Below are 12,182 nucleotides of genomic sequence, written 5' to 3' on the forward strand. Positions count from 1 at the left end.
ATCTTATAGCAGCTGTACTTTTCTGTCTGTACTGGAAAAGATTCTCATCTGTGCATAATGTGTCAACTATGTGTATATTATAAATCTTTAAATAAAGAGAACTATACATATAAAATTGGTAGTATTGATTCTCCTTCCTTAAATAAACTTATCACCCATCCATCAAAAGATGAATAATTTCCTGGCTATTACACATAAATAAAGGTCTATAGTCTATTTAGGGAAAAAATATTCTCCCTGGCATTCCTGCAATGTGACCTATTTATACACCTTTTTCTTTTAACTGTTCATGTGTATTAAAATAATTATTCTTCTGAATCCACCGCATTTGCATAAACTGTATGGTTGTAAAGCCCATTCTTTGATGAACCTTGAAACGTTAAAGAAATGAGGACCATGTATAAGGCCCCATTCACACTAGAGTGTTTTGCCGCGATTTTGGCAAAATGCTCAAACGCTAGCGCTTTTTAAAAGCGCTAGCATAATGAAACCCTATGGGTCGTTCTTACTTGGGCGATTTGCGCAAGGGCAAAAAACGCTAAACGCAAAAGCGTCACCTGCACCATTTTCAGGCGATCGCGTTTCAGTGCTTTAGAAGCACTAAACGCCATTGCCCCAAAATCGTCGCAGTGTTCAGTGATTTTTCCACGTTAAAATCGCAGAAAAATCACTCCTTCAAAACGCCTGCAAAAATCGCCGGCGTTTTGTATTTTGTAAGTGTGAATGGGACCTAAAGTTATGGTTAAGATCTTCACAGTCCAAGAGTACAATTTTCCCATTTGATTTCTTGTCAGCCACTATCCATGAACAGTGGTTTTTTGTTTTTGGTGGTAAGCACGTCTATATTCTTAGCTAAATTACTGAAATTTATATGTACTAGCACAGTAGATTTGGCAAGTGAAAGTAGTGTGAGCAAGCAGTCAGAATCCAGTTGTGTGGCCTTTAAAAGAATCTGTATGTAAAAAATATATTATATAATATATAGTTTGTGTATAATATGCAAGCTGCCTTCAATCTTGCCATAATATTCACTTCCCAAAATGACTGGGGAGTGCCAAGTATAGCTATTCTCCAGTATCTCTTCATCAGAAAGTAAGGAATCTCATGAGTGTGTTTTCTGGCAAAAACTATTTTAAAACTAAGTAGCAATTTTTCACATTTTCCACAGTTTCTTGCAATAGTAAACGAATTAAAACAAGTGAAGATATTACAGGTGAACCTCAATAAATTAAAATATCATCAAAAAGTTAATTTATTTCAGTAATTCAATTCTAAAAGTTATCCAAAAAATGAAGAGTAGAAGCGCACATCCAGCATAGAATATGAACTTTATTCCAAAAAGTTAAAAATGGTTACGGACATCAGTATCACTTAAGATGGAGAGCGGTACAGGCAGTTTTACCACCATACTGCTTGTACCTCTCTACGTTTTAAGTGGCACTGATGCCTGTAGCCGTTTTTAACCTTTTGGAATAGAAGTTCTTCTTTTATGCTGGATGTGCACTTCTGCTCCTTCTCATTTTTGGTTATTGCCACTGCTATATGGTAAGCTGCACTCCGTTGTATAATCATGGCCACAGTCCTATATACTGGCTCATCTTCTTACACCCAATTCTAAGTTATATCCATATATTATATTGATTAAAGGGACTCTGAGCAGTGCAGAAACTATGGAAAGATGCATATCACTTTAAAGCTCTCTTTCTCCTCTTTCCAATGATATATAAACCGCCACCCTACGCCTTTTAGTTTTTGCTATTTTCGCGATTGAAATTGCCGTGGCCGCGATTTCGATCGCGAAAATAGAGAAAACTAAAAGGCGTAGGGCAACGATTTAGGTGTCGTCAGAAAGAGCAGAAAGAGAGCTTTAAAATGATATCCATCTTGCCACAGTTATATTGTATTACACAGGGCGACTTTTTCTCAAAGTCAGCAGCTCCATTCAGCAGAATGGAGCTGCTGACACTGGGGAAAGTGTCATCCTGTGTAATACAATATAACTATGGCAAGATGGATATCATTTTAAAGCTCTCTTTCTCCTCTTTCTGACGACACCTAAATCGTCGCCCTACGCCTTTTAGTTTTCTCTATTTTCGCGATCGAAATCGCGGCCGCGGCAATTTCAATCGCGCAAATAGCGAAAATTAAAAGGTCGTAGGGTGGCGGTTTATATATCATTGGAAAGAGGAGAAAGAGAGCTTTAAAATGATATGCATCTTTCCATAGTTTCTGCACTGCTCGGAGTCCCTTTAATTATACAGAGTGTTGTATTTCATGTGTTTAGTTATTTTCCTGAATCTGGCTTATGGGTAATAAGAACCCAAAATCCATAATCTCAGAAAATTAGAACATTACATATGAAATGAAAAACAAATGTTTTTATTACAGAAATCTATTGAAAATTATGTTCATGTATGCGCTCAGTACTTGGGTGGGGCTTCTTTTACATGAACTACTGCATCAATGTGGTGTGGCATGTAGGTGATCATCCTGTGGCATTGCTAAAGTGTTATGAAGGCCCAGGATGCTTTGACAGCAGCCTTCAGCTTGTCTGTATTTTTGGGTCTGGTGTATCTCATCTTTCTCTTGACAGGCGAGTTTGCTGGCTAATCAAGCACAGTGATATTATAGTCATTAAATTAAGTACTCATATTTTTGGCAGTGCGGGCAGGTGCCAAGTTCTGCTAGAGAATGTAATAAACATCTCCAAATAGCTTGTCAGCAGAGCAAAGCATGAGGTGATCTAAAATTTCCTGGTAGATAGCTGTGCTGACCTTGGTTCAAATACCTAAGGAGAGCGATCGACCAGTACCTGCCAAGCGGATCTGGGATACCGTACGGGAACGGTTTAATTTCCCGTAAGCTCTGTCGGTGGTTGCAGGAGTGCAACTCACCCTTGTGACTATATCTTACTATCCTACTCATACCAATTTTACCTAACGATACAGCACCATTGGGCTCCTGGTCTCTCTCATTGCAGAGCCTTGGCGGTTGGTGTCTCAACCACCGGTATCATCCCATTGTCCAAAGAGACACCAGGCCCTTATACTGTATAATTAATTCACTTTTTTCTCCAAAGCTTTTTCCCAGGACAATTTTTTACCTTCACCTAAAATACCTTTTAAGCATTCTGAAATTCAAAAAGTATTAGTAGGTAAAAAGTACTATCAAAATTACTCTCAGTATTTTCTTGCTGGTGGCTTAGAATACATTTTATTGATAAGGGGTGAAAATATCATCAAGGAGAAAACTTAGGAGAAAAAGTGAATTGAATTAAGGCCAATGAGTCTACAATGTTGAACTTTTCCCTGATATTCTAACACAATATATCACTCATAATGAATAATGAATCTATATGAGTTTCACTTTCTGTGTCGAATTACTGAAATAAATTAAAAAGAAACCGTAACCAAGAATTGACTTTCATCCCAATCAGTAGCGGATATCCCCTTTCCTATGAGAAATCTTTTCCTTTTCACAAACGGATCATTAGGGGGCTCTATATGGCTGATTTTGTGGTGAAACCCCTCCAACAAATGATGTTAGTGCCTCACAGCCCTGAGGTTCTGACATCACACTATGGGAGCCTTGTTGCGTTGTGGGAAATAACAGCGGTTTAAAACTGCCAAATAGAAAGCAGCATCTCCTTCCACTGACATAATCTGCGAGCAGATGATAAATGTCAGAATGTAAATCAGGGAGAGGAAAGATTTTACAATGGGCAAACACTGACTAAATCATTTATACACACGGTAATTACTGTAAAAATTAAGCACTTTTTTTATTACATTATTTTCACTGGTGGTGTTCTTTAACTTTTCAATTATATCATTTATTGAGATGCACTTGTGTATATATTATATAATGGTTTATAGATAAGGGAAACAATAAATTATTATTATCTGTGTAGAATGAGCACATAGACATTTCTAGGATGTAATGATTACCTGCTATATTAAAATCAACGTTAAGAAAGGAAAAAGTAAGATACTTGACTCGGTAGAGGGGAAGCTCTGGATCCTCCAGAGGCTTCCCACATCCTCCTCAAGACTATTTCTAGATGACAGGACTCCTGCCAAAGAGGTCTGGGGGTACCAGCGCTAGACTGGTTGCAGCAAAGGGATGCCTCAGGACTATCCAGAGGCTTCCCTCTTGTAAGGTAAGTGTCTAACTTTTGAATAGTGGGCCAACACTCTAATAGGCAACATCCAGGGGCTTGAATTGTAAGTCAGTTTATACTTGTAGAAGGAGGACTCTGCTTGGAGGAATGAGTCACTGAATATGTATGGTTTTGAAAAATCTGAGAACTAGAGGAACCTCAACTCAGCTGGTTCTCTAACAAAAGTAACAAAGCTTTTGCTTGAACCTTAAAGGTGTTTACATCAAGACTTACATCCATAAAACTTCAAGGATTGCAGGTTGGGAGTTCTGATGTAACCTTTTAGATTTAGTAAAAGCACCATTACACTTCCATAACTTTCTTTAAAAAGGGTGCGTGAAAGGTTTCCTAGAGGCCAGAATGGTATTTGCTACCCTGTCAACAGGCCACGGTCTCAATTCACTAAGCCCATCTCCTGTCTTTACTATTATCACCATGGTGATAAAGCATTTAGGTATTCACTAAGCGATTTACCTCAGGCAAACCTTAAAGAGACTCTGTAACTTCAAAAAGGTCTCCTTGGGGGGGGGGGGGGTAGTTACCTAGGGAGGGGGAAGCCTTTGCATCCTATTGAGGCCTCCCTGTCCTGCTCAATCTCACGGTGGCAGCACTGGACCTTCAAAACCACAGCTGACAAGGAAAGTCGGCTGTGGCGCAGGCGCAGTGGTGCCTACAATAGTTACTTTTCCCGGCTCCAGCGCAGGCAAAGTAGCAGCTCTCCGCTCGGGGTCCGGCGGAAATAGCCAATCCGATTGGGTCCTCTGTACTGTGCAGGCAAATTGTGACTGTGCAGTAGAGTGGATCCGATCGGGATCAGCTATTTCCACCTGACCCCGAGCGGAGAGCCACTCATGCGCCTGCGCTGGAACCGGGAAGGAAAATATTTACATGGCCACCGTTCGGGAAACTCTAGCGCTGTCACCGTGGGACGGAGGAGGACGGGTAAGCCTAGATAGGAAGCAGAGACTTCTCCCTCCTGAGGTAAGCAGTCCCCAGGGGAGGTTTTTAAAGTTACAGGACCTCTTTAAAATAAGGATTCTGTCCTTAAGATAAGAAGTGATTTCTAAAGTTAAGGCTTCAATCCTTAAAATAAAAACAGAATTGTAAAGTTAAAAGGGAACCTAAACTGAGAAGTATATGAATTTTTCCTTTTAAAATAATACCAGTTGCCTGACTCTCCTGCTGATCCTGTGTCTCTAATACTTTCAGCTGCAGCCCCTCAACTAGCATGCAGATCAGGTGCTCTGACTGAAGTTAGACTGGATTACCTGCATGCTTGTTTCAGGTGTGTTATTTAGCCACTACTGCAGCTAAAGAGATCAACAGGGCTGCCAGGCAACTGGTATTGTTTAAAAGGAAAAATCCATACCCCTCTCAGTTTAGGTTCCCTTTAAAGACAGGATGCTAATTCACAGAAAGGAATGCAAGTGTAATATGTGTGAGGAGTTATCACCTAGCCTGAGCAGTCGTTCAGTGGAGTTTTACTGCAGTCTGCAATATTAACTGGTGCATTCTGAGCGGTTCAACTACAAAACCTCCCCAATCATATCTAATTTATCCAAAAACCTTCAATTTGACTACCAGATCTGACTGACTACAAAAGACAATGCGACAGCCGGTTGTTAACCTCCCCTAGGCGTACTACAGACAGAAACTTTTCTCTGTGTTCTGCAGAAGGTATAATTTTGAGGGCCTGGTTTATGGGAGCGCTGACAACAGGTTCTCCTGTAAGATAAGGTCACCCCATGTGGCAAGAATATTTTTGAATAACTGCTTGGAGAGCACATTGTTTGGTGAGAAGACCAAACCTATCGCCACCAACTTGGTTAAATTTGAAGAGATAAAATACTGAGATCAAGTCCTAGGAACACACCTCTCCCTGTTACAACTGCAGACATTGCATTCTGTCATAAACCTAGGTAGAACTGGTCGACTCCAGGGATGGCCCTGGAAAAAGTATTAGCTGACTCTTCAATATCTTAGCTGCCCTTCACCAATGGTTCTGAATCTGGCAATCTAATTATGCTAACAAAGGCCCTCATCTTGCAGTGGGAAGACTTAACAAGGTGTCAAGAATAAAGCTTCAGGATATTTGAATTGCAGCCATCATGAAGCCCAGAGAGTACACCATTCAGCAAAGGGAGAAAAGCGAAACATTTTTCCAAAACTGGTGCTGCAACCAGAAGCTTGTCCACTATCCATAGATATATAAATTCTGCTTGGCTGCTGTTTTGCCCAGGCATAGCTGGTATAAAGACTTTTTTCAAGTGGGGACAAGTTAGCATGAGCACTCCAAAAAGTGTTTTGATTTAACCCTGCACTCGGCTTCTTGCACACAGATTGGGCTGGTACAACCACTTTTAGTAGCATAAATGACAATTGCCACACCCTTAACTAAAAGGCCTATATTTAGGAATTTAAAAAACAAAACAGAATGCGAGTTAATTCCACCTGCTTTACCCAGATAAGACAGCCAAAAACTACTCCAACATGGTGTGATTTCCCTTGTAGATAGCCTGCAAAATGGCTGTTCCCCGTACCTGAGTAAAGGAAGAGGAAGATCTAATAACTACTCCTTCCCTTCCCTTTACAGAAGCCAGCTACCATCTTGTGGATAGCCACTAGCAAAACTAAAAATGCATTGACGGAAATCACTTGGTGGCCATCTTTGGACTTAGCAAATGGCTGTGTGGGAGTCTTCCAAACCTTAGTTGCTGTCCTAGCACCAAGGAAGATGCCGGGTGCAAAAGAGGAACATAGACAGCATACCATCAGCACCCCTGCCCTTGAGAAATATGTGTGCAAGGAAAGGAGTGTTGGAACCTAGGAGGGCAGTTGGTCTATGCAGTGTGAGTGCAGGAATAGGTTGTTGTAAGCATTCATTTTACATCCAACTACAAGGGCTTAATATTATTACGTGTTTAATTTGGTCGCAGCCTTTTAGAACCTGGCTTAGTCTGAGGTCTCTGCAAGCTAAACACATTTCAATTAGTGTGTTAAATTTTTTCTGACACAAAGGAAGTTTAATTTTTTCAATATACAAGTAACCACGGTAATCCAAATACTGAGACATATGATCTGCTCAATTTGGTTTAATGCAGACTTCCCATGACTACTCGGCGGGAGATCCATTTGAATTGCCTAAATAGAAGGAAATCACCATTATAGTGACAGTATTCTTATAAGCTAAAAGCCTTTTTTCTTGTCTAATGGGTCAATACTGCCTTGTCTACGTTCTGCTAATGTTATTACCAGAGACAAGAAACTAAGGGTACAGAATAAAGACCATTTAAATGGAAGTTACTTTTTGGATCACCATATCCCAGATAAACCATGGCAACAGTATATGCTATAGTATAAAAGATAAAGTAGTATTCCCTGTTTATATAATTGGTTCAGAAGTCTGCATAAAGGGGCAAATAACATTTCATACACCCCTTTATGTCTTACACTCTGTAGTTTCTGAAGGGATCCTGTGAGTCTGTTGGTGTTCTACTGATGTTTACATCATGTGAAGTAAACACTTCCATCTCAGCAACTGCTGAAAGTAAATTAAAACTGCTGTTGCAGTTGAGCAAAGTGAGAGCTCCAGAGTAGTCTCCAGAGAAACATTAGAGCAATCACATGTCAGTGTGGCACTTGCTAAATTAATTGAAATGCAGAAAGAAAATTAGCTTTTTGTTAAATTCTTAGGAAAGGTGGAGTAGTTAAAGTTCTGTTTTTTTTTTTTTTTACAATTCTAAAACAAATTTTAAATTAAAATAATGATTGCTACTGATAATAACAGAGTAAAACATTATTTAGAACACACAATTCATACATTCTATTAAAGGAAAATGCATAAAATAAAATGTAATTTAAATGTAGAGAATTTATAAAACCATGCCTCGGATCTGTTTATGGTTTATACGGCAAGGTACTGAGGTAAGGGGTAGACGGTACCAGAAAGTAAAAAAAAAAAAAAGTCAAGTAAAAAAAGCAAAACAAACAGTAGAAAATCACATTTAAAGGGAAACTTGTGTTAAAAAAAACAGTTTAAAGAGGCACTCCAGTGAAAATAATGTTATAAAAAAGTGCTTCATTTTTACAATAATTATGTATAAATGATTAAGTCAGTGTTTGCCCATTGTAAAATCTTTTCTCTCCCAGATTTAAATTCTGATATTTATCACATGGTGACATTTTTACTGCTGGCAGGTGATGTCAGTAGAAGGAGATGCTGCTTGTTTTTATGGCAGTTGGAAACAGCTGTTATTTCCCACAATGCAACACGGCTCCCACAATGTAATGTCAGAACCATGGTCCTGATATCACACTGTGGGAGGGGTTTCACCACAATATCAGCCATACAGAGCCCCCTAAAGTTCCGTTTGTGAAAAGGAATAGATTTCTCATGGGAAAGGGGGTATCAGCTACTGATTGGGATGAAGTTCAATTCTTGGTCACGGATCTCTTTAACTTACTTGGGGCTTCTTCCAGCCCTGTGCCATTGTCTTGTACCCTCACTGACATTCCGCGACCCTCCAGTTAACTGCAGCACCCCTCTGAACGCTAGCCAGTTGCAGGCTACTGCGCCTCCTAATCACATACGCAGTAGCAATTTTTATGTACTGTGCAAGCACTGAATGCTGCCGTGCACTGGAGTGCAATGAGGAGGCGTACAGCCCGGGGCGGCGTATGCAGCTTTCAGAGGTGCAAAGCAGCTGAAGGGAGAAGAGTGAAACAGCAAGGAACCAGAAGGACTGCAGGGGGCCAGGAGAAGCCCCAGGTAAGTTAAACTGCTTTGTTCTTTCAATTTAGGTTTCTTTTAATACTCTATGCTGCAGGCAGGCATAGCCGATGGTTCAGGTTACACCAGTAACCCTTCCTCAGGACATACAAGTAAGACCATATGGTGTTGCTTCAGGGACAGATCACTGCATCAATTTAAAACATGAGGTCCATTTGCAATTAACTTTTTCTCTCAAGTTTTCTCCTAGGAGATAATTTTTCATCTACTATTTAAAATAACTATCCAGAACTTTTCAACTGAACAAGTAACAGAAAGTAGGTGAAAATGTATCCATGGTCCACACGGGCAGCACTCCACAGTGCTTGTAAAGATTTACCCCTATAGTTCTTGCCCTGGTTTTTGGTACCTGCAGCACTACAGTTCTTTTATTTTGACCCTTTTTGTCTTATTCTATGCTATTAACACAAAGTCGTTCTTTTGTTTGACAGCTCCTAACTGCCATGTTAGTTTATGCTATTAATCATTTGTAGCCGGTTGTTTTCTTGTGTGAATTTTATCCACATGGTCAAATTTTGTAATTTTCTTTTTATGGTTAAAAAATGTAAAACTCTCAATAAAAATAAAAAAATAAAAAAAAAATACTATCAAATTTATTTTGCTTATTTCCTAAAATGCATTTTATCGACAAGTTTAAAAATATCACCTAGGAGAAAATTTAAAAGAAAAAAATAATAGCATATGGGCCCAGCTACCTATGGTACTGTACATAGGTAGCTGGGTCCATATGCTATTATTTTTTTCATTAAGGACTATTAAAAGTGATTTTTCCCTTTTAACACTTGAGGTGTGTCGATCAATTAATAAAGAGAAAAAGGCATAAAGGAAAGTATAACTTTCAGGTGTTTAAGTGTACGCCAATTAGAAATGATCATAGAGATGCAAATGATTTCTCCTTGCAGTGCATGTAAATTATATGCTGCTTGACATTGGACCAATTATAATTTCCTGTAAATTTTTATTGGTCCAAGTTAAAGCTGCATAACATTAACATGAAGTTTGACTGCAAAGAGAATTTTTGCATCTCATTGATCTGCCTTAGTAACAATGAGAACGCAAAATACTCAGGATTAGTCATGTTCTAAGAGATGACAATTTTTCCAATTTGCATGCAAATTTAGTGCAACTTAAAAAGCTACATGGAGCTGGGGAAAGCAAATGAACTTTCTACAGCCCTGGGCTGACTCAATTCCTGGCTGCATACAATTTGCTTTACATTTGCAGGCAAGCTGGAAAAATTATCATCTCACTGACTATCTCTAGTCAATGCAGACATCTTTCAGGGAGCTATACGCTGTTCAACATATCTACAGCTAATATAGGATCTGCTACTTTTTCCTACTTTTTCTCATGTGGTAAAAGCCAAATAAAGTGGTGTTCTGCATATAACAGAACCAACATGTGTCTTCCTATGGCTAGCTTTGATTTTCAACATAAGTACAATGAACATAGGATTCGCTAATCTTCCTCCATTTTCTCGTATGGTAAAAAACAGGAAAAGCCAAATAATGTGTTGTTCAGCATATGAAAGAAATGACATGTCTTCTTATGGCTAGCTTTACTTTTATCAACATGTCAGTCTAGGATGTTAAGGGTGTTAGGACACTTACAAGCTGTTCTGATTTCACGCCAAAAAGCTGTATGGTCTTGGCCACATTTTTAGACACAGCAACACAGAGGTGTGGATCCACGATGGCCACGTTCATTTCACTGTAAACAACAAATTATTTTAAGAGATTGATAAATAATTTAGGTTTATTGATTAAAAAAAAACAAAAAAACTAGAATACTGGTAAATATTTACTCAAACACATTTTTACAAAGGCTTTTTTTTGTCAAAATTGACCATCAATCAACAATCCTGACTACAAAGATAAAAGTTCATTACCTTAACTAGACTAGGAAACCAGATGATAATGCTGAAGATCATGAACTAGAGTTTCTGTCATAGCTTTACATCAAATTCTAAATGATAAACTTGGGTATTACTACTCACCAAAGCCCTATCCACAGAATCATAGAAATCTACACCATGCACTGCACTGAAAAACAACTTGAAACCGCTGTCTGCAATGTGGATTAAATAGGAGTATTCATGAGTAGTAATAAAGGTGTGGTATAAAGCACTGGTTCTGCATACATATCTGGCTTGTAAGAGTATAACAGAAGGGTTTGAATGGCTCTATCCACAATCTAAGAACAAAAATATGGTCTTGCTTGTTGGGTATTTGCTAAAAGTGACAGTATGCCAATAATATTGGGTTTTAAGAAGGCAGTACTAAGCTTTGAAGTACAAACAGTAGATGACTTTTAGGTTGCTTTAGGCACATTAAAAACATTTCTGGTGGTTAGGATTCATATTAACTGGGTACTATGCTACTCCCACAAGCCACAAATAACAGAGACATACAAACCCATTCCTTGCACTGGTGAAAGCTAAAACACCCCTAAACAGCTGTCTGGAAGATAGACTAAATCCTTTAAAACAGGAGGCTAGTTGTGTAATACCAGCAGATCTGGGAGCAAAACTTGCTTTTTTGGTCAAATGGTGTTGCGCATGCTGGCAAAGGTTGTAAAGAAACAGAATAGCTGTATTTAAAAGAACATTTATTTGGATCAGCATTTCTGTAATTTCAGAGCTTTTCCCATCCTTACAGTAAAATTATGAAGTATTTCACTTTCTTTGAAAGGCTCTTCTGAAAAGGAAAGCAGGAATCCGCAATACAAAAGCATCGTCCAGTTGCTGTCTGTGAAGTAATCCAAGTTAAATCTGTAACTAAACTGCTCCAAAAGTACATTCTGGGGTGAGACCACAAGACCACACACGTTAAAGGGAACCTGTAGTGAAAAAAGTGCCCCTATGGGATACTCACTTTGGGAGGGGGAGCTTTGGACCCTAAAAGGCTTCCCCCGTCCTCAAGCACTGGGACCCCCAGATGTCAGCTTGTTGGCATTTGACTGCTCCCACACATGCACACTAGCTCCGTTTCACTCGGCTTTCTTCAGAGTTAGCAGGGCCGGGTCCACGCTACTGCATAGGTGCGAGCCATCTGCACCTGTGCAGTAGCACAGACAGGATTGCAGACTCAGCTATTTATACCAGAGCCTAGCAATATAGAGCTAGGGCAGATAGGCCACTTTTCAGGAGTCCCAGCGCTGGAACTAGACTGTGTAGGAGGACGGGGAAGCCTCGTTAGGATCCAGAGTCTTTTCTCTCCTGAGGTGAGTACCCCA

General features: G+C 39.4%; 1 protein-coding gene across 2 annotated transcripts in view; it reads right to left on the reverse strand.

The window, feature by feature from the left end:
• Window positions 1-12,182, reverse strand: part of COG5 (component of oligomeric golgi complex 5) — a 497,428-nt gene that overhangs the window by 104,893 nt on the left and 380,353 nt on the right. For both annotated transcript variants that reach the window (XM_068276282.1, XM_068276283.1), the window contains one exon: window positions 10,559-10,658. In XM_068276282.1, coding sequence (XP_068132383.1) covers window positions 10,559-10,658 — 100 coding nt within the window. The remainder of the gene's footprint in view (window positions 1-10,558; window positions 10,659-12,182) is intronic.

Source organism: Hyperolius riggenbachi, chromosome 3 (genome assembly GCF_040937935.1).
Source record: "Hyperolius riggenbachi isolate aHypRig1 chromosome 3, aHypRig1.pri, whole genome shotgun sequence".
NCBI lineage: Eukaryota > Metazoa > Chordata > Amphibia > Anura > Hyperoliidae > Hyperolius > Hyperolius riggenbachi.